Genomic DNA, 23,784 nt, shown 5'->3' with positions numbered 1-23,784 from the left:
AAGCAAAAAAATGTATGATATTCTCATAGACATACAGAAAAGCAGCAAATCCTAACAGTTCCTAGGAAAGAAACAAAGAAACACAGCACTTGAGAAATTATCTTGAATGAAAACAGGACCTGAGACACTAAAAGTACATAAGCAATGATTTTCATAGTTTACTGCATTAAAAAAAACTTAAAAATCACACACATTAGGGTCTGGCACCCATAGTTCAATGGTTAGGGCACCAGCCACATACACTGGGGCTGGTGGATTTGAGCCTGGCCTGGGCCTGCTAAACAACAATGACAACTATAACAAAAAAATAGTGAGGCACTATGGCGGGCACCTGTAATTCCAGCTGCTTGGGAGGCTGAGGCAAGAGAATTGCTTATGCCCAAGAGTTTGAGGTTGCTGTGAGCTGTGATGCCATCACACTCTACAGGAGATGACACAGTGAGACTCTCAAAAAATAAATAAATGAATAAAAAAATTTAAAAAAAAACCACACACACACACACACACACATTAGCACAATTATTTATATTTTTCTATGTGTACCCAGTGTACATTTTAGAACTGAAATTTTGTTAACTTAGAACATTTTTCTATGCCATAGAAACCTTGAATGATCAACCAATTGATCATTGTTTGATTGATGATGGCATTGTTTTCTATTCAGTTCCAAATGTTTATGTTTTTATTTTGTGCCAATACCATGCTGTTTGTTTTTTTTAAAATCTTTTATTTAGAGACAGAGTCTCATTTTGTGGCCCTTAGTAGAGTGCCATAGTGTCACAGTTCACAGCAACCTCCAGCTCTTGAGCTTAGGTGATTCTTTTGCCTCAGCCTCTCGAGTTGCTAGGACTACAGGCACCTGCCACAACGCTCAGCAATTTTTTTATTGCAGTTTGGCTAGGGCCAGGTTTGAACCTACCACCCTCAGTATATGGGGCCAACACCCTACTCACTGAGCCACAGGCACTGGACCCCCCCCCTTTTTTTTGAGACAGAGTCTCACAATGTTGCCCTCAGTATAGTGCCATGGTGTCACAGCTCACAGCAACCTCGACCTCCGGGGCCTTAGTGATTCTCCTGCCACAGCCTCCCAAGTAGCCAGGACCACAGGCACCTGCCACAATGCCTGGCTATTTTTTTGTTACAGTTGTCATTGCTGTCCAGCTGGCCCAGGTTGGGCTCAAACACCCCAGCCTGGGTGTATGTGTGTGCCAGTACCCTACCCACTGAGCTACAGGGGCCTCCCTTAACATTTTTTTTTTTTTTTGAGACAAAGTCGTACTCTCTCACCCTGGGTAGAGTGCTATTGCATCAACATAGCTCACAGCAACCTCAAACTCTTGGGTTCAAGTGATCCACTTGCCTCAGTTTTTCTATTTTTAGTAGAGATAGGGTCTCACTCTTGTATAGGCTATTCTCAAACTCTTGAGCTCAAGCAATCAGGCCACCTCAGCCTCCCAGAGTTCTAAAATTATAGGCATAAGCCAAAATATTTCTTATATTAATATAATACAACATTGTGGTAATTCCTTAGGATAAATTTCAAATGCCAGAATTACTGAATAAATATTTTAATAACTTTTGATCATATGTAAAACCAATACTTTTAATAGGGTTGTACCAATTTACTATATAAGCTCTAAAACATGACAAAACAGTTCCATAACAATCTTTATACTGGGATTTACCATTTAAATATTGTTTATGTGAATTTACCTGAAAAACAATGGCATGTGGTTTTAACATGCACTTTCTTATACTTGTAGTTAAATGAGATTTCAATGAGATATTAATAACAATATTAGTTTCTAATCTAAAAAGTAAAATCAATTTCTTTATAGCATATATGTCAAATTGCAAGATAAAGTTTTCTCCCCAAAATTTATCCTTTGTGAAAAGAAAATGTTAAATGTTTCCACAGATATGCAATCATGAGTCCAGACTGTGGAAAGAAGACTCCATAGGACAAACACTATAGATATTTAACAAATAACTTGCAAGGAAAAAAAAGAGAGAGAGAAAACTATAGAGATATAGTTTTCTTTCTTTTTTCTCTTTTTTTGAGACAGAGTCTCACTTTGTCGCCCTCAGCAGAATGCCATGGCATCATAGCTCACAGCAACCTCAAACTCTTAGGCTTAAGCGATTCTCTTGCCTCAGCCTCCCAAGTAGCTGGGACTACAGGTGCCCACCACAAAGCCCAGCTATTTTTTGGTTATAGTTGTCATTGTTGTTTGGCAGGCCCGGGCTGGATTCGAACCCGCCAGATCCAGTGTATGTGGCTGGCACCCTAGCCACTGAACTACAGGCACTGAGCCAAGATATAGTTTTCAATCAATCAAATATCAGTATCAATCAAATCTGTATGTGCATCTTCTTTGAATTCTGATTCAAACCTACAAGTCAAAATAAATAAATAATCAGGAAAATGTGAGCACTGACTATAAAACCGATAATAAGGAATTATAGTTAAAATTGTTGGGGACAATAATAACACATACATATTTTTAAAGCCTTTATCTTCTAATATATTATACCTTAAATATACAATGGAATATTTATAGATAAAATATCTATGACCTGCTTAAAATAATCTGGGTGGATGAAGCAATTATGTTCATAACTTATAATTACTGAAGTCTTTAGTGTGGTATGCTTACTTAATTACTTTAAACCACAAAGTACTAGATGGGGAAAAGCAAAATAGCCTGAAACAACCTCAAACAATTCTAGTTTTAGATGCTTAAAGAGATCACCTGACAGAACTTGTTAATATGATTTTATATTTAGATTTTATCAAAAATAGGCCAACAGTTATGTTATACTGAACCACAACTTTAAAAAAAAACGGTTTGGGAACTCTTGAAATATAAAACCTTTTTTTGAAAAAAAGCTGAAGAACACTGAAATACAAGAAAAAACAGTATGCCCTAGACACACTCAAAAAAGATGTTACTGTCTCCATTGTTAGCAGGAATAGTATTTTGAGTAGTTTCTCTTAAAACTTGACTTTGAACAGTGGCAAAGATGATTAAAGAGACAGGCTATGTTTTGAAGTCTATTCTTTCACAGAAGAACGTATTTCTGAAATACAGCAAACTGGTCCCAAGTACTTACTTTCAGAGGGTTAGCTTTTGAAAAACAAAGACAAAAACAGTAACAGACACATAAGTATTCTCATGTCACATCATTCACCTTCCGCAGAATCATATTTTAAAAATTCTGACCTCCTGGAAGGCCGAGGCAGGTCTATAGCCTGAGTTCACAGGTTTGAGACCAGCCTGAGCCAGAGCAAGACCTGTTCTCTAAAAATACCTGGACATTGTGGCAGGCACCTGCAGTCCCAGCTATTCTGCAGGCTGATGAGGCAAGAGAATCACTTGAGCCCAGGAGTTTGAGGTTACTGTGAGCTATTACACCAGAGCACTCTAACAATGGCAACAAAGTAAGACTCTGTCTCAAAAAACAATTTTTTTTAATAAAAAATAAATAAACTCTGACCCCTCACCTGTTCCAATATCCAGAATTATTATCAAAATTCTGAGGCACAACATTAGAAAGGTAAAAGGTTTCAGCCATGGCTTTCTGTGAAAAGAAAAAAAAAGAGTAACTTTCAATGAAATGCCTTTCTTTTTAAAAGATATTTTACAAAGCAGACATAGAAAACCATTTCCTTACATATTAGCTCTAGTGATAATCAATTGACTACTGTTTTACATAAATTGAAGCCATAGCCATTCCAGAACAGAAAGCTCTTAAGATTATTCAAAATAAGGATTATAATAAATTAATTTGGTATACTTAGTTTTATCATTTATAAAATCCAAGCTATAATATAATATAAACTTTAAGAACTACAGTTTGCAATATAAAACTAAAAGGCACATTCAAATTTTAAGCATTGGCAAAGAGTTTCTCAACAAAGGTTAACTCTCAGGAATTTTTTAGTGTAATACAAACACATTGGTTCAAAAGTGACAGAGAAAAATTCCTTGTCCTTCTGGATATCTGACCACTATGTGTTAATTAACTTCATACCTCTGACCCCCCCACACACAGCTCTATCTCATTATATTTCTTTTGATTGATCTATACTAACTGCCAATGCCACAATTACCTTCTCTTTAAGCAGTGGCTCTAAATCTTGGGTGCACACTGAAATAACCTAAGGAGTTTTAAAAATATTGATGCATTGGTCCCATCTCTGAGAGTATGTGATTTAATAAGTTTAGAGATTTTTGAAAGTTTTTTAAAACAAAAATAAGTTGCAATATTTTTGAAAATTTCCCCAGGTAATAATAATGAAGTTGAGAACTGCTATGAATCACCAATAGTTCGCACAATGAATGTCAATGTTATAAAAGATACTCCTCCCCCTTTATGATAGGGAAATCAATATAGATGAAAGGAGACTAAAAAGATATGACAACTGAAGACAACATGTGATTAATGACTAGATACTGGATCAAAAGAAAGCTGTAAAGGATATAATTGGAACAATTTGGAAAATTTGAATATAAATTGTATTTTAGGCAATAGTATTGCACAAATAGCAAACACAAACTCTTAGGCTGAAGCAATTCTCTTGCCTCAGCCTCCCAAGTAGCTGGGACTATAGGCAGCTCCCACAACACCCAGTTATTTTTAAAGATGGAGTCTCACTCTTGCTCAGGCTAGTCTCAAACTTCTGAACTCAAGCAATCCATCCCCCACCCCTTGGCCTCCCAGACTGCTAGGATTACAGGTATAAGCCACTGCATCCGGCCTGGTATAATATTCATATATAATAAGATGTGTACATATAAAAATATCCTCATTTTTAGATGATACATGCTCTTATGCAATCTATTTAGGAATAAAGTGTTATAATGTCTGCAACTTTCTATTGGTGATTTTAAAATACGTATATATAAATGCATCAAAATGTGCTTGCTATACTTTTTCAACTTTTCTACAAATTTTCAAAATAAAAATGAGTAGCTTCAGTAGTTCCTAATAGCTTCCCACTTCCCTTTATATAGCATTTAGTTTTCATTATTCAACCTGTTTAGAAGTTTTGACTTCTGAACAGATAATTAAAGTAAGAAAATAAAAAATAAGAGTACAGGGTCAGGAGCAGTGACTAATGCCTGTAATCCTAACACTCTGGGAGGCCAAGGCAGGAGGATCACTTGACCCCAGGAGTTCAAGGTTGCAGTAAGCTATGATGATGCCACTGCACTCTACCTAGGGTGATAGAGCAAGAATATGGAAATTCTCAAGTTTTAAGGTTTGGCTCCTAGGTTTTTAATCTCTAAAGTTGTATTGTATGGATACCATCAGACCCATATTCCCATTCTGCTCCCCAAATATGCCTACACTTGAAAATTTATTATTTCCTGCTGGAGCCATGTGTCCTCGTGACCACCCGCTTCCAAAATAGTCCTCATTGACAGCACTGAAGATTGGAGGGATGTTAGGATCAGGCTTGAATTTACAATGTTTTCTGTCTGCATCACCTGAAGAAAAACACAAAAATAAGTAAGTTATCAATGGATAAAAAACATTTCTAAGCAAGGCAAGGTGGTTGCTACTGGCTGGCATTCTCTGCAATCAGCATGTTCTTAGGGAACATGCATGTTTCAAGTTCCTGGGATAGTTCCGATATGTCACCTGAATTTAGAAAGTACTGATCTAGGAAAAGAATGCTTTTCATATAGTATAACTATCTCATATAATTTTGATTCTGGTCTTTCCAGTTAAAGAAAAATTCCTCTGGATAATATTTAAGTAAATGCAATGACCTTTCAAACAGCTAAGCCATATAAAAAGCTTGGCTACTAAATAAATTCTTAATAAAAGACACCCATGCTACATAGTAAAGGATTATATTTTGATAAGTTTATATGTATACACATAGACAAAACAATTTGTTCTAGGCAGGCACAGCCTGGGGATGGGGTGTCTCTGATCTTGTTTACTGCCTCTTAAGCCTTAACAAAACAAACATTTAAGTTATGAGCTCCACCCAGAAATTCCTAAAACAGAATTTCTGTGTACCACATGGAAGGGGAAAAAAAAAAATCTCAATTTTTGCTCATTTTATGTTGCCTCCAGTATGGTTTGCAACAGAAGACATCAGCAAATCCTAACACTACATTTTCCACTGTCATTAGATCAGATTAAACTACAAAAATTCTGAAAAGAAATGAAACACTGCTACTGATTCCAATGTGATTTCATCTAGCTAAGAAAAGTTTAAAGCAATCAAATCCCAAGGTTCAGAGTGCTTAATACTAAGCTTTTTAGAATCATTTCATAAAGAAAAATAACTAGTTAATACAGAAGAATTATCATTACCAAACTTTTATGAGCCATTACCATTGGAATCTCTTCTTTGTATGCCTAGTCACCACTGCTTGGTGCTCACTGCCCTTGAAAAATAATTAGTGGGAATTTCCAAAGACCCGAGACAACCAACGATGCCTTCCTGGACAACGGATGTAAATTTACTTCTGTCAGGCAACTAGCAGCATTACCAATGGAGAACCATATTAAACCAAGCTCAGGAATTAAAGTTCTACACTTGACGCATGGATTTAGGCTACAAGCCTCCATGATAGCCAGTTTGTGGCCTTAGCATCTCTAAGACATGCTTTTTATCTTCCTTTTGACCCTTCTCTGTTCTGTGCCACGACAGCCTTCCGTGTGTACAAGGGGCAAGCATAGGTTAGTTCCTCTTTCTTAAAGGAATAGCCTTATGGAGTCCCAAGTTCATGTGGGGAGGGTCTCTTATAAGAAAACCCATGTTAGATGAGCCCTAAATTTTTCCTTAATCATCCTCCTCCATTAGGCTGTAAAATCAAAGGCAAATGTGGTTTTGGTTTGCCAGGATTTCCCTTACCTCCATGGATACTGGCCTTCTCCCAAATATTAGCCTGATAGTAGTATTTTCTGTTGTTTTCAGCAGGAGAGTTAGTCTAAATAACTTCGTCTGTCATTACTAAAAACAAGAAGACCCTTTACACTAAAATCAAGTAAAATAGGTATATTGCTCCCTATTTTCAAATATTGTCTCTGTTATTGCCCCCAAATTACACAGCTCATGAGATTTACAATACGAAATATACTGCTCTTCCTATACGCTTTTGAAAATGGTAACTTAAAAGCAGGACAAAATTAGTAAAGTTGCAATTCCTTGTATTTTGGGAACATTTCTGTGTTAAATGTATTAGGCTTGAGACTAAATGGGTTTCTTTTTTCTTTTTTTGTGAGACAGAGTCTTACTATGTCGCCTTTGGTACAGTGCCATGGCATCACGGCTCACAGCAATCTCAAACTCTTGGGCTTAAGCGATTCTCTTGCCTCAACCTCCCAAGTAGCTGGGACTACAGGCACCTACCACAACGTGCAGCTATTTGTTGTTGTTGTTGTTGTGGTTGTTGTAGTTGTCACTGTTGTTTAGCAGGCCCAGGCCAGGTTCGAATCCACCAGCCCTGGTATATGTGACCAGTGCTCTAACCACTGAACCATGGGTGCAGAGCTATGTATTGGTTTCTTTTGACATAAATTTATAATCGCCTTTCAACTGTTGTGATAAAGTTTTCACCTACATCAGTTTCCCTCCAAGAGCAAATACGTTCCAAGCCTTCTACTATTCTGCTAGTTGTTATATACACTAAATGGCACACACTAATTTTAATATCAGCATTTTAACATTCAAAGACATAGCATACATTTCAAAGGAAAGCAGAATATATGGACCATATAAGAAATTAAAAGGCAAATCAGTGTAACCTGGTTTCTTGTACTCTCAACGAATCCCCAACAGTAAAAATAAATAGAAAGCTCAACAAAGACTAGAAAAGGGGGGTAAAAAAAAAGGAGGAAAAAAGAAAAAAAATTAAAAGGCAAATAAAATGGTAATAAAACAACTATGACAAAATATAATACGCTTAATATATAAGGATACTACAAATCTGTTCACAAAAGAGTATCCCAATTGAAAATGGGTAAAGAATAATGTACAAAGGAGTAACAATTCACGAATTTTAACCCTCACTGATAATAAACACAAATAAATCAGCTATTAAATTGGTAAAGCTCAAAAATGCTTACCATGTGTGAAGGGTAGGAGACAGAACCAACAAAGATGGTGGGAGTGTAAACTGGTAAATGAATCTACCTAGTTAAACCTTGGTTATCAAGATCTAATAATGTTAATTATAATAATCTACAAGACATAAGGACATATGAACAGATTTACACACTTGCCTATCTCTCCAGCCTCATTCACATCACTTTTTCCTTCTTGCCAGCCACTCTGGCTTTCTTTTAGTACCCTAAAAGAACAAAACTCTTCTCCATATTGGGGCCTTCAAAGATGCAACTGGGCTTTCTTTGCTTAGAATACCTATGGTTAGGTAACTTTCATTCATACTTCAGTCCACTTTCCTAGAGAAGCCTCCCTAATCAAAATCAGGTTCTCATGCTATAATCTCTCATCACACTCTTTATGGTTCCTTAATTACACTCTCCTAACTTGTAGTCACTTCCTTCAGAAAAGTTATTATCAGTTACAATTATACATTCATAATTATTTGATAGGTTAACCCACTCCCCCAACCGAAAGTGGCATAAGGGTAGAGACCATCTACCCTGAACATTGATTTATCTCCAAGGCTTAACAAAGTGCCAGACCCATAGTGCACTTAACAAATATTTGCTGAGCTAAGATATAACTGGTGCTTGCTGCAGCAATATTTATGACAAAGCCTATAAACTCATGTGTCAAGATATGGATCTGCTCAGGCCTGAGACAGCTGAGAAGGGTGTGGGGTTCTTTGGCTTCTAGGCAGGGTTCATTTAACCAGTGAGCTAGATAAATATGATTTCCTACATACGCTGTGATGTGAAAAAGGTTGAGAATTATTATCAATAATCCTTCCTGTTTTAAATTTGTAATCATCTTTCATTGATTACTTTTTATCCAACCACCTACCCATTATCTTGCTTTTAGAAATATGTTCAAGAACCCATCTAGGCACCCGCTTTGTCTGATCATAGGACAAGGCATGGTTAGTGTAACACTTTGTCTCTGTTCCAGTTAAAGGGAATCCAAATTGTCCTAAGAGAGCGTTTTCTGCATATCCTAAAAAAAGGGAGTGGGGAGGGAGAGACAAAAACAACAAATGATTAGTGACTCTTACTAAGAAAGAAAGATTATATGGAAAGGAGTGGAATGAAATTTCTAAAGGACTGGTCTGATCGACCAGGAGATCTATTTTTCCAATTACATATAAGACAAGAAAATATGCAGTAAGCAAAGTATTGATTTTGTCTATCATCTGTGGTATAGTTACATCAAAATAGACTACATACAGCTACTGCATTACCTTTTAAACAAGGGATGAATCTTACCTGTCTTTCACATCAAATTTCCAAATCACTGCTCCACAAGAATGGTGTATTTTTTTTCAGAACTTAAAGGCAAAGCTCATGTCATTACCAGCAATTAATCATTGATAGGACTGAATGTAAAAAAGCCTACCTATTTAATACGGTTTAAGAATAAGTGTGAAGACAAAAGCACAGACTTAGTTTTAGCTTTTTAAAAGATTATCATTAAGATAATATCAAATATCTGATACTGAAGCACTGAGATACGCAGTGTAGCAAGATATTAGCAAAACTGGTCCTGTTTTTCCTACTAGAAGAAACCAAGCACACAGTTAACAGTGACTCAGTTTCAAGATAACCCTCTCTTGATGCCTTGTTAAATCCTCAACCCACCAGAGTAACTGTGTCTTCCTAAATGCTAAGAATCAAAAGGAGCAAGTTAAATCAGTATGTTGGGGAAAGTGCAAGAAATGAGCATGTGTTGGGATTTTGTTTTGTTCTGGGTTTTCTATCAAACATACGGTAGCTACCCTTGGTAACATGAGGATTTATATTCTTTGAAGAAGGGATAGCAGGTATTCAACTGAACAATGACAAAATAAGGGCAGTTAACCAATCAATTCAAACTACGTGTTTATTTGTTCCTTCATCCACACTTAACGGAATGACAATTATGTACCTGGTACCGTGCTGGATGAAGAACAAAACAAGACATAGTCTCAAATCTTATGGAGCTAACAATCTTCATGAAGAACACATATTAAAACATATCTATCGTGATGAATAATTTCGATATGGGTGCCTGTGGAGAATAAGATCTCTAGGGGAAAGCAGCGCCACACGAGGGAGGCAGGCGAGACACGAAGTAGGGAAGGAAAGCGGATCCAGGAGAATGGACAGACAGGAAACCAAGGGCTGGGCTCGAGGCCCAGCAAATGGCAAAAGAAGCCCGTCAAGGATTGCGATTTACGCCCCAGATCGGAGTCTGGGTCCCAAAACCCGGCCATGGAGAGGAACATGGGCTAACAGACTTACCGTCCGGTTCGTTCACTGCTAGCACTGCCTCAGCACTCTGACTCCGGAAAAGCTGCAGTGCAGTGAGCCCAGCTCCTGCGGCTCCCACGACAGCCCCGGCCACAAAGCCACTCAGAAAACGCCGGGAGCTTCGGAGGCGGGAAGCAACACTCTTGGCTGCCATATTAACCGCGGCACCTTGGCCAGAACGCATGCGCGCAGCGAGCTAACGCCGGAAAGCCAATCGCAACTGCGGAACTAAGATACGCATGCGCGACCTGGAGCCGGCTGGTGGAAAGCCTCTCCAGAGACTGAGATCCCCCGCGCAGGCAGGACTTTCCAGCTGAAGGCCTCGCGCACCCCCTGGTGACAGATTTGTAGGCACAAGCACACTTGCTGCCCTCCATCCTTGGTCCCATTGGAGGGCTTAGGGGTGTGCATATACAGTCCTGATAAGAAAATCCGTTTAGTCCTATTTAATAGGTGAGTAAACGTTTGCAAACGATTACACTAAGGGCCGAGAATCCAACTTGGGTTTGATGTCAAAAGCTGTGCCTTGTTGGATGTCGTGTCACCTGGTTTCAGAATGTCATTGTATGCAGTCATAACTTCCAAAAATAACTTCGTACCTTTTATAGAATTTCTTACCAAGACACTACTCCAAGAGGCAGAGAGCAGAGTTTTAATACCCACTCAGCCATTTTCCTCCTCGGGTGTGTTACTTCACGTTTCCAGGCATCTGTTTCCTCTTTTATGTGGGTAATGATGGGTATTACTAATACTTAGACCATAGAGTTCTTATGAGGAGTAAAGAGTTGACACATGTAAAACATTTAGAGAAGTACCTGGACATGTCATTTAAGTGATCTATAAATGTTACAGTTAGTAATTTTGTGTTTAAAAGATGGGATCTTGCTATGCTATGCAGGTTGGTCTCCAACTCCCAGGAACAGGGGATCCTACTGCCTCAACCTCCCAAGTAGCTGGGGATACAGATGTATGCCAAGGCTTCCAGCTATTATGATAGAATTTAAAATCCAGAACTGAATGCCTGCTGACAAAGGAAGAACAAATTTACCACTTACAAATAAATAAGTCTTCATTCTGCAGCACAATCTCCAGCATTCCATGTGGACTTAGTTCACTATAGAACCTTCAAGTTTCCCATTTCTTGGATAATTGGTAGGAACTTTGTTTTTGAGAGAGAGAGAGTCTCACTCTATTGCCCTGGGTAGAGTGCCACAGCATCATCATAGCTCACAGCAACCTCAAACTTTGGGTTCAAGTAATCCTCCTCCTCAGCCTCCAAGCACCTGGGACTACAGGCGCCACTACAATGCTGGAATAGTTTTTCTATTTTTAGTAGAGACAGGGTCTCACCCTTGCTGAGGCTGGTCACCCACTTTCTCCTCCTGGAGGCTAGGATTACAGGCAAGGGCTACTGTGCCCAGCCGGATAATTAGTAGGAATATCTTTCAGCTGATCCCCAAGATGATTCACTCAGCAGGCAGCCATTTCTAACAATCAAATGAGGAAGTCTAGACATTATGTGATAGCCTCGAATAGAATACCTCTCATGAAGTCATGTTGTATAATCCCGAGTCTCTGACCTGGATTGATTGAGAACAACTAGAGTCCTTTCTAGGGATTTTGGATCTGGTACTCTCTCCAGTTGGTAAAGCTGTAACATGAAACTCTGGCATTGTCTATAGCCTTGTTTGTTGCTATGTGGCCAAAGGAGCAGATGCATCTGGTCTTGCACTGAGCAACAATGGAAGAAATGCTGAGACACAGGTAGAGAAGGCCTGCAATGCTGGGACCCCAGCTTCCAAAGCCTCGGATCTCCCATATGCACCCTGCCTTTCCCAAGGCTTGCCTGGCCATTTCCTTTAGAATCTGCCCAGTGAAGCCCTCTTTTTTCTAATGGTTTCTGTCACTTGCAACTGCGAGTTTTGGCAAATCCAACCAGACAATACTAGTATGTGTAGGCTTCAAGGCTACTTCTGCAGCTTCTACTAGAACCTACTTAAATATATACAATCACTCAAATATTTCCCAAGGCCTTCCTACATGTTGAACATTGTGCTAAATATTAGAGATTAATGAATGGTAGATAACTTTTCTTCATCCAGATCCTCTGCTTGGTTAATAACAGCAGACCCCACTCTTAGCCCCAAGAGGTCAGTAGGGAAACTCCCTCTGGGCCTAGAGGCTAGGATTATAGGCAGGAGCTACTGATTAGAGCAATAGTTTTAAATTATAATTAGGGGAACCCTAGTTTTCCAAGGATGTGCTTGAGAGTTAAAGAAAGTGATGGGAAGGCAAACTGAATGGCTCCTGAGCCCTTTTCTACTTGCTCAGTCACAAACGTGCTTTTTATAAGCCAGCTGTCTCAGAATTCTTTTGGTGAAAGAAGTTTTACCAATGATTGCTGAAAGTCCAAACTGACAGCTTTTTCAGGTCCAAAATCTTCTATTAAAACTGTCAACTTTGGCTGACTGTGGTGGCTCATGCCTGTAATACTAGCACTCTGAGAGGTTGAGGCAGGAGAATGGCTTAAGCTCAGGAGTTCAAAACCAGCCTAAGCAAGAATGAGAACCCATTCCACTAAGAATAGAAAAACTAACCAGGCATGTGGTAGGCACCTGTAGTCCCAGCTACTTGGGAGGCTGAAGCAAGATAATCACTTGAACTGAAAAGTTTGAGGTTGTTATGAGCTGTAATGTGAGACTATGTCTTTTAAAAAAGTCAGCCTTTTGCCTTTCTTTCCTTCTATGTGTTCTTCATTAGGGACACTCACTAATAAAAAGTGGGGTTTAGAAATCTGGAAGACCAAAAACAGTCAAATACTGGACATTTGGCCCCTAAGTAAAGGGTCTTTTCATGAAAACATTTCTCCAGGAATTTCTTTTTTTTTTTTATTAAATCATAGCTGTATACATTAATGCAATCAGTCTCTAGGAATTTCGAACAGGTTCCTTAATCCTCATAATAGAGGGTGAATTAAAAAGGCACTAACCCCAGTGGAAGGACTGAAAGCTTGTGTTTCCCTACTTAGGTAAATACCGTACTAGTCATAGGGCAAAAAAGCTTTTGTTAGTTACAGTAAGGTAATTTCTAGGGCTTTCCTGTTTTCTTTGTTAGGTATTAAAGACAATCACTGTTTTATTATTAAGGAACCATGTTTTATTTAGTGAGATCAAGTCAGGAACTCCACAGCCTGAGACCTGGTTTGCTGATTCCAATCAGGGGTAGGGGCTTACCCCCATAACTATATTTTTCAATGGTTCAGCAAATGATCTTAGTACTTAGCAAAATTTGAGAATGGCAGAGCTCATTCATGAATATAGGTAGTCCCTGGGCTATGAATGAGATAACTTCTGTAAGTTTGTTCTTAAGTTGTATTTGTATGTAAGTTGAAACAGATACATTTACCTATTACCTTTAATAGCTTCCATTTGCAAGTGCAAGTTGAACATCAGTGGTACATCTATAACTCAAGGACTGCCTTTATAGCTTATTTTCAAGGCTGCTTCACTTTCAAAAACATTGCACAGAGTTGTCTACACAGTATAGATCTGGTGTGTATGGCGGGGGGGTGTCTTGAGATTTGGAAAATATACTCCTGCCCTGTGGAAACTTACCCCAAGAATGGTCCATTCAGGAGAAACCCCCAGGATCCCCACTAGGCCCTGGAGTTCCAGATAGCAGACATGGAGAGAGACCTGTGCATAGGTCCAGTCCCACAGGACCGTGGTCAGCTAGGCACTCAGCCATTAACAACTGCATGTATACCAAGCAGGACTTGAGTCAGCCCTATAAACTAGGGAATGCTGTTTTATTTCTTTCTAATTCCCATGAAAAGAAATTTCTATCCCCCACCCATGTAATTAAGAGAGACACCAATGATTTTTATTATTATTTTATTTTCATATACAAAAAGATAAAACTTGAAATAGTTCTAGATTTTTCCTCCTATTCTGTTGGGGTGTGGCTGCTTCTTCACACAGGGGGAAAAACTACATTCACATCGGTTTATTTGAGGACCCAGTGCAGAGTTCAAGCAGCAAAACCCCAGTTTAGCAATCTAATTTCAAACCTGACACTCATTTCTAAAATTACCACAGTAAAAAGGAACAAAGATCCACTGCAAATGCATGAACTATGATACAATGTTCTTTCGAAAATGTTTTCATTTTGCAACTGTAATTACACAGATGTCTGCTTTAGGCCATTTTAGATGTGTGTGTATAATATATATATTGATAAATCAGCACACTTTTCAAATCCAGACAGGGTAACAGCAACAAGCTTAACTCTGTATATATATTTTTTTAAAAACATGATACTTTAGTATAACTTTTGTTAATTCAGTAGTACAAGCTATTTCTCTTCTACAAAATTTTTATTTTATAGCTACAAGGGTGAAAAGTGACCTACTACATTTACATCTCACATATCTTGGTATACAAACAGTACTTACTGAATTTGAGCCAAAAACTAGAAGTCTTTAGTTTTAGCAATTAAAAGAGCTTCCTTGCTTCTACAGCCTTAAATCATATACTAGTCACATTTCCAGAGTTTTACTTGTCATTTTAAACTGTGAGAAACAGGTGAATCCAAACTTTTAATTACAATTTTTATATACAAGTTAGATAACACAGCTCAATAAAACTTAGCTATCCATCCTAAGCCCAAAACACACGTTCTCCACTAAGTTAGACAAGTCTTAGGGTTTTCCTTCTTTTCCTTACAAATAATGTACAAATTAGAAGTAGCTAGTAAAACTGATACATAAGATGGCAAATGAAAGGTGACATTTTCTGCTGGTTCCAAAACTGTTCCTGCAAATTTTGCACTCTGCTGTGTTCTTTAACTGTATGTCTGTTACATGCAGAAAGCTCTTTTCACAAGAATTGACATTAAACTTGATGTAAGTTAAATTTACAGTACTGTATAAAGTTAATCAGATTCAAGGACAAATGTGGGAAAATATTAACAGGTGAAAAATTTGGCCTTGGATGCTACCATTAAGATCATGACAAATTCACAAGCAGATTCTTTTGTACAGTTGAAAAATGGCATTGTGTGGATTTGTGGCATGGAACTGATATCTAAAAACATGTTTCTAATCTGCGGTAACTCTTTCCCTTCAATTCTCAAGTACTAGCCGATTTTCATTGCAGTTTTACAGAATTTTAGAAAAAATGAGGAACAAAGCCGCTGGCATTTTAACAACTCCTTCCCTCACTGGCAGTCTTAATATTTTCAAATGAGGTCTCCTAAGAATCTCTAATTATCACTTGCTCCCAGACGGCCTTTCACAACGACATGGATACTTTTCAAATTAAAACTCAGATGTTGCCTAATCTTTCCTACTTTCATCTTTATCACTGTTGGTAAAATTTGTATGATTGCATTTTTCCCTAATGGAGAAATTATTTGGCTAAACACACACTTATCTTGTGGCAGTGCTCTGAGAAAACCCCACTAGGGCTAAAGCACTTGCAGGGACTGAAGTCAACAGTCCATTGAATGGGGCAGAAACTAAACAGAGGGCTGAGTCTGGACTCCCACTGGGAACACACTTACCTTGGTGTCCCATACCAGCGGGGACAGCAGGACGGCCCAGGCAGGCAGCCCATGCTCGTATGGCTGAGTTACCACTTTTAATCTTGGTCTGCCATCTTTGCCCCAGAGACAAAAATTCAGATGTGGTGACTGCTGGTTAATTAAACTTTTTGAACTGGTAAAAAAGACTCTTTAAAAAATATATATTTTATTAAAATACATCAAAATGACAAACAGCCATATCCCACAAGGCCTAATTTCACAGCAACATATTCTACAAACATCTTCCCAAAATGCACTGTGAGGAATGGTGGGGTTTATTTATCCTGCCATTTAAAGGAATGTTCTACATTTGAGCTTTAGTGACTGGAAATGTGTTACAAAGAGTTCATCTTTGGAACTAATTTGCGTGCAAGACCAGCCAATTAAATCACTTTGCCTATTCAGACACACGAGAATACTGAAAATGGCAGAATTCAAAGAGGAGCACAAGAAGCACCATTCAGATGACACTCCAGACCCATCCCACCACAGTGCCACGAGAGCTTGCCAGAAGCCCTGTTTTCAGTCCTTGGGAAGAGTTTTGCTTTAAAACAAGTTAAGTGCCCACACTCGGCAGGGTTCCTGCATGTATAGGTTACAAGTCTGCAGTATCAAGAGGACCCAGATGGCGACACTGTTCAACGTGAGGTCTGAGGTAACTGGTTTTTAAAATACCTGGATCACAAAAGTGCATCCAGAAATTAGAGCTGGGGAAAAGGAAAAAAGTAGAGGGTTGGAGGCTAGAAAAGACAAATAGAAAAGAGCTTACAGCAGTTGCTTTTGAGGGGAGGAAGGTGACAAAAACAAAGGCACAACAGAATTACATTCCAAGACCCGTGGCTGGAGAGCTGAGAAATGTTCTTATGGGGAAATGGGAACAGGGTAAGGAGTGATAGGGTCGGTTCCTGGAGTGCTACTAGATCTGCTTGAACTAAATTTATTCCAAGTATAAAAGGAATAAGGTGTAAAAGTATACTCTAAACCAGATGGGTAAAAAGCACAGCTGGTTTAAAATGACACATCAGAATTCTCTTGTCAAAACTATCCATCCAGTGTACCTCTGTCCAGAGGCAGCAGCCTGAAGCCAGCAGGCAGGCAGGGTCTAGGGGGCAGACAGGCCTTTAGCTGGGCCTCAGAACTGGCCATCACAAATAGCAGGAATTAGCTTAATTATTCACTTCTCCTACATCTCCACCAAAACTCCCACCCAGATAATCATCCAACTCTGCATGAATATAAAGAGGCTAAAATCAAGACTGTCTTCTACGTTATGGCAGTGGTGCTTGACTTTGTTAGAAAAGCAGGAAAACCTTTGGAGATATCTGAAAGATGCCCTGCTGTTATTGGGGTTCTGAGAGTCCTCAATGCACTCCTGGGTGACTCAATAGATTAAAGCAGCGCGCCAAAACAGCCCTGACCAGAGAGGACCAATTGTGCCCGACAGTTCTCCCTTTAATTTGATCACCGTGTCCATCCACATGCCACCCTTTCCCCATTTTGGAGCAATTACTCAACTAGATAATTCTATCCCCAAAACTGGACAATCTGGCCTTAGATAATTCAGTTTGGTGGATTACTCAAACCACCGAATCCCTGTTTCAAAGTTTTTATATCTTGAATTTTATTTGTGTTCCATCTCACACCAATCTGCACCCCTATATAATTTCCATTCCCCCAAGCAGCCCCATGCAACTATGTCCTATTCCAGGAGCTTACAAACTAATTTTTGACCTCAGAACCCTTTAGTCCACAGAAATCTCAGGAGGAAGCACAAATGTAAAACACAGTGCAGGTCCCTCTCTCCTCTCTCAGGTCCTCTCCTTCCAATCCAAAAGGAACAAAACTGAGGCATCAACATCCTACACAGCAAAAAGTGGAGTTTTCCCTAAAGTTGACAGCAGTCTGCCAGTGTATTACGAGAACCCATATGAGTGCTGAAAGCCCCACGCCACTCATGCTCCAGTGTACACTTATCTTGAAAGGTAAAGCTCACTAGCTCTGATTACAAAATCATTCAAACTCATTAACTTTATAAAAATAATCTGTGGTATAAAACAATCTCCGCACCATGTAGAAGAAATCTGTCAGGTGATATAACTAAATATATATGTAGAGCTATAGATTTCTTTAAAGTAAAGTTTCAAGTGTCCTGTTATCTATTATACAACCTATCCTTTTATTTACAATGCTAACAACATTCCAATGCAAACGTGATTAGGAGAGTCAAGGAATGGCTCCATACCCATCCAAAAGCAGAAGTTCCCACGACTCAAGACAGAACTCACCCATTCAAAAAAAAAAAAAAAAATGCATCCTCACCTGCCTGAAAAACTAACTCATGGGTCATATTTTTCATAACTGTAAGCTCAAAAACATAAACTCTGCAAGTAAATGTTAACATTTTTCTCAAGATATCCAAAATAGCCCATGTTTATATAACGCATTGCCCACACAGTACACATATAGTCAGGTGTGCATTTCTTTAGTGTCCTGTGGTTGGTTTACAGTAATTCTCAGAATTGCCTAGGCCATAGACAATCCAAAGACACAGCCCTGGAGAAAAAAGAGCAATGCAGGGCCCATCACCATAAACTGGCATTTAGAGAATATGCATTTAATTCTTGAGGAAAAAAATCACTTCTGTTTATGTCTATGAGCTGCCATAGGAGCAAATAAAGTATCATTGGTTTTGGCACTACAGGGTCACATGAAGTACAACAATCAAAAAGTCTCACTTCATTCAAAGATACTGCCATAAAAACACAAAACTTGGTAAAAAATTTAAATAATGGTAAATTCTTTTAATTCAATTCTTATTTAAATCAAAGTTTACAATGGACCCCAAATGAGCATAAAACAGGAACATTAAAATTTCCCACTAGATAATTTGGACTTTTATTTGTTGATGGGCCTTTTGGACCCACTAATTGTTTAAAACATGTTCTTGAGTCAACTGAATTAATTTCCAAGGGAGTGTTTTAAACTTCAAGTTTTGTTTTTTCTATGAAATTAAATCATTATATCAAAAACTTTTCCAAGCCTTCTAAAGGTCTGGAATACATTCATAGGTAGACTGCTGGTTACAGATCAACTACCCGAAGTCTTATAACTATATGTATAACCCTGAATTCATTAAACACTTACAAATCTAGACTGAGAAAATATACAGTTCATCAACTGAATTACTGGGCCTATTTATCTAAGACATTACTGTCAACTGAGACTTAAACCATCATTAGTAGGCTGAACACGTGAGCTGCTAAATATTTTATTAGTTTTAGACAGCCAGTAACCAAAAAGAATTCATGTGAACCAAGTAACAAGGAGAAAAAGCCATCTTGCCCTCTTCCCCTTCCAGCTGCTCCCCCAAGATGGGAACCAGATAAATAGATTCTTCAAAAGGTTTGGTCTGATGTTCCTGAAATCTGAACCAGACCTGGCCATCTCTTCAAACATGTGCCATCAAAAACCCAACAGGATGAAATAACTGAGACTAAAGATTAAGCTGGGTTAACTATGGAAACTGCTTTCCAATTTAGATATTTTTCTAGTGAGTCAAGTTGTTGAGAATGGCTGTTCAACTTCTAGTACCGATTCTAAAAATTTACATACTTATGGTATTATTAAAAACACCCCAGCAAGTTCTTGTATTACCAATAGTGCTGAGAACTTTATACATGTCACCCTCATGGCTCAGAGTGCAGGGACAACATGGCAGGCTTCTGGAGTGACACAAAACACATGGAGGACATTTAATACACAGCTGGGCTTGACATCAAGGAAAAGCCCCCCCACACAATCCAGGCACCTGCGGAAAAGTAGGAGGGAACAAGACTGTGGCCAACTGGAGAGAAAGGCAACAGAGCAGAACTGCACAATCAAGTGTTTGCTTTTTAAAGCATCAAGCCATATCAAGAGAGTTGGCCTGGCCTCTTGGAGCAATGGAAGAACTATCTTGTTGGCCTAGAAGTAAGAAACCCATCCCTTTGCTGAAAATATGTGAGAAAGAGGCTCCAGCCTCCTGAAGATGTTCAAGGCTGGACAAAGTCATTCTTGTTCTGCACAAACACCTCCATGGCCAGATACAATGAATGCAGAGTCAAAATCAGCTGACATGTGTGGTGAAGCCCTCCCCAACCGTCCCTGATTCCCCCTGAGTTTCTATCCAGAGCTGACAGGGAGGCCATCCTGGACAACAAAGGCTGACGATGCTCACTGTTTCCCTTACAGCCAGTATCTCCCAAAATGGTTCATGTGCAACCCCTGCCTTAAATAACTCATTCAAAGGATTCCTGCCAGGGATTAGTGGTCCCAGGACAAAACCCTGCTTATGCCAGGCCAGGCAGGATGCTCTGGACACAATGTCCACAGCCTTCCCTGGCTCCCCCATCATTGACAGCTCTCTGTAGTACATTGTAACATAATGGCCTCTGGCCTCCCCTGCTTCCTCCTTCTCCTGTCCATTCCTGGATTTCTCTAGCTAGGGATGACTTCCCACAGTTATCACAAATGTTTACAAACAACATTCTCCCCCAACGTCCATCCCTACAGCCAAGAGCCTGTTTGTATGACAGCACACTAGGAAGGATGCAGCAAGGATCCTTGGCTATCTCTGTCCCCTGACTGGACCCCTCTCACCCTGAAGAGAAAAGCCCCTCCCATGGGTAGGAAAAATGATGTCAGGCCCCATATCTGCAGTTTTTGACAGTATGGGGTAAAAAAAAATTAGCAATTATCTGAGTTCCCCAGAAGAGGATGTCATATGAAGTCTCTGTGGACAACACAGACAGAGGCTCCATGACTCAGTAAATGCAAACCAGGGATCTAGGTAGCTCACTCCTCCAAGAGCACATTACAGTAAACAAATACTTGGCCCACCCAGGCTCCCAGAGCCATGCCCTGAAAGTAAATCACCTTCTTCTAGCTATCAGCAACCAGGCGTTCTACTGATGGGTGCATTTTACACCACAGTATGAAGGGAAAGGCAGCTTGAAACTGAAAGAACTATCACAGACCATCCTGACTCCCTCTCTCTGGCCACACCATCTTCAGACACTTCACTGTGATGGCAAGACCCATTAGGGATACTACAGTGGCTGAGAGCAGGTTGGGCAAGGGGGGAGGCCACTCAGAGAAAAGACATGCAGGTGTGCCCTGTCTGTACTACATCCTGACTGAAGGTCCCACACCAGAGCCACAGCTCAACCTTCCCTTAGCCAGCCCAAAATTTCTAAGACTCAAACCAGCACACAAAAGAAAAACCACCCAGAGAGGCTGGGGTTAAGTGTTTGGCACTGGACAGAACCAGTGATCTGATTATTCCTGCAGTAAATTTGCTACATTTGTTAGTGATTTATTTCTTCCAAGGGTGAAAAGGAGAGATGCCTGCACTGCCTGAGGAGAACGCTAAAGAAATTAGATATGGCACTTTTCAATAAATATTTTAAAGCTTCTTAAAGAAATAAATGGAAAAGGAAAGCAACTGCTGTAAGGCCGATTTTGCTGTTAAAAAATTATTCCAAGGGAAGAAAAATACCACAGCACAAAATCAGATAGTTAAAGAAAGAAAGACAAAAATAGCTTACCAAAACAAAAATACCTATTCCTGTAACCACTTGGCCAGCACACGTTTTGACCCATGAAGCAAAAACTGAGTCCGAGAGGGAAGCAAACTGGGCTCTCATAGCACCCGGTGCCCAAACACCCAAGAAAAGCAGCAGGCCCCAGACACTGTCCACAGCACGCGGAGAGGGGAGAACATGCCCAAGGCATAGCAGTGCCCTCTTACACCACAGACTCCAAGACTGCCAAGACATGACCCTTCCACTCCCAGACAAACTGCTCCAGCGGACTGCCCAAAGTCACCATGCAGATTCACAGAGGCACCATGGATCTTTTCCAGCATGGCTACTCACTTGCTAAACAAATTAAATCTCAATTAAATTACTCCATGTGGGTCTAAGGGCAACAGTCTTACCAAGTTAAAGTGGGGTTACTTGTCATTCTAAACATCAACCCACCAGGTTATGGGAAACATCTGAAACTCCAAGAAACCCAAGAGGAGGCAGCTCTCTTCAGTTCTCCCCTAAGTCAACCTCTCCCCATTGCCTACCAACTTGCCTACCCTCAAGATTAAGAGATTGCTGTTTTAAAATAAAATGATCTAAAGAAACTAGAAGGAAAAGACTTCACAAACAAGAGTGACAAATGCCCAGACTTGGCCCAGACAATCAACCTACAGTCGATGACAATTATTTACAAGGGGGTGTTATCAAACGAAAATGGTAGCACTCCCTAGAAGACGCAAACTTTTTTTCTTTTTCTCTATTTCTTTTAAACTTCCTTGTCATAAAAGCCAACTTACATTAAAATATAGTTACTACAAGACAACACAACTAACAAAATATATAATAAAACTTACATAAGTAGAAAATTCTGAGGTATTTCTGGTTTGAGGTGATCTGTGGTCGTGAAGTTTTAATTCTTTTACTTTTTTAAAATTTAAACCTCGGAAGCCACATAGCAAAGCATGTGTATATGTGGATGTGTACATTTTGTCTGAAAAAAAAAATTTAGCATGTTTTATAAATTAAAAAATACTCAAATGTTGAAACAGCAGCATTAGGAACATTCACTGACTAGAGCAAGGTTATGGCATAATAGAAAAACAATTTTTTAGGATATGCACCACTTTAAAGGGTCTGGAGAAAGCCATGTCCACGAGCCACAGAAAGGGGATAGTAATGTCACCACATGGGACAGAGCCAGAACTGCAGGACTCTGAAGGTTCCCAGCCGGGCAGAGCTTAGTAGACCCCACCAGGAAATCCTCTTGTCCTACCTGTGCAGGGTGCCCCTTGTGGGCATTTCCCTGAACTGCTCCAAGAGAGACAAAGTATTTCAACTTTTTCTCCATTAAAGATATTTACAGCATCATGTCTTAAAGAATGCATTCACTAAACTGATGATTTCTACCCTCACCTACTCTTAGAATTAGGGCAAAAAACATGTTTCATCCTTATGCCTAAGCCCAAGTTAGTGGAAAGAAATGGGGTCAGGCTGGAAGGTGGGTCAGGGCTGTCCCCGCTCTCAGACTTTCTCCAAACCCCACTCTTGCCGTTAATGCTCGGCCTCCACAAGGTCCTTCCCCTCAATTCCTGGTTACCTGAGAAGTAGCCTCCATAGCAAAGGATGTTGTTCTGAATGTACCCGAGTCCAGTGTAGCTCTGTTCCAAACCCTACCCCCAGCACTGTCCTCCCCTTTCAACTCCAGTCCAAATCATCCTCATCGTCATCTCATTTTTTTCTCGGTCAGGACAACACCCGTTAGATCCGTGAAAGACGCATCTGCTGTTTCTTAAGCTCACTAAAACAAAATAAGATGTGAGGGTGGGGATGTGGGCAGAGGGGAGAGGAGATTCCTCCTCTGAGAGGAAGGTATGTTCTTATGTAACAGTCTTCAAAGGTTCATTTAGGTAGAGTTTGCAGCATTAGGTTTCCTAGGACAGGAGATGGGTTTCTTTGTGTCAAAGATTTTGAGACGACAAACAAAGAAAAGAGGGAAAAACAAATCCCAAAGGACAGGAGGTGGCTGAGGCTCTTCAGCACGGCGCTGGTTCTGCATTCACAGCTCAGCACCTCAACGCCTGCTGACATGTCCGCTGTTTGCGATACAGTAGAGCAATATGCTGGTAAAAACTGATCCAATCCAAAAAATAATATTAATAATAATAATTATAATAATTATAATAATAATAAAAAGTCAAGGTAAAATAGCAGC

At 39.6% G+C, this 23,784-nt stretch overlaps 1 protein-coding gene across 1 annotated transcript in view; it reads right to left on the bottom strand.

The window, feature by feature from the left end:
* The window catches only part of EXOG (exo/endonuclease G), a 30,730-nt gene extending 20,124 nt beyond the window's left edge, over positions 1 to 10,606 (bottom strand). Inside the window, exons 1-4 of the mRNA XM_003794461.2 lie at positions 10,414 to 10,606; positions 8,981 to 9,130; positions 5,359 to 5,498; positions 3,509 to 3,585 (exon numbers count right to left, since the gene is read on the bottom strand). Coding sequence (XP_003794509.1) covers positions 3,509 to 3,585; positions 5,359 to 5,498; positions 8,981 to 9,130; positions 10,414 to 10,606 — 560 coding nt within the window. The remainder of the gene's footprint in view (positions 1 to 3,508; positions 3,586 to 5,358; positions 5,499 to 8,980; positions 9,131 to 10,413) is intronic.
* Between the last annotated feature and the right edge of the window lie 13,178 nt (positions 10,607 to 23,784).

This window comes from Otolemur garnettii, unplaced genomic scaffold (genome assembly GCF_000181295.1).
Source record: "Otolemur garnettii isolate 467f Iridium unplaced genomic scaffold, OtoGar3 scaffold00082, whole genome shotgun sequence".
NCBI lineage: Eukaryota > Metazoa > Chordata > Mammalia > Primates > Galagidae > Otolemur > Otolemur garnettii.
This window is presented reverse-complemented; position numbering and strand designations above follow the sequence as displayed.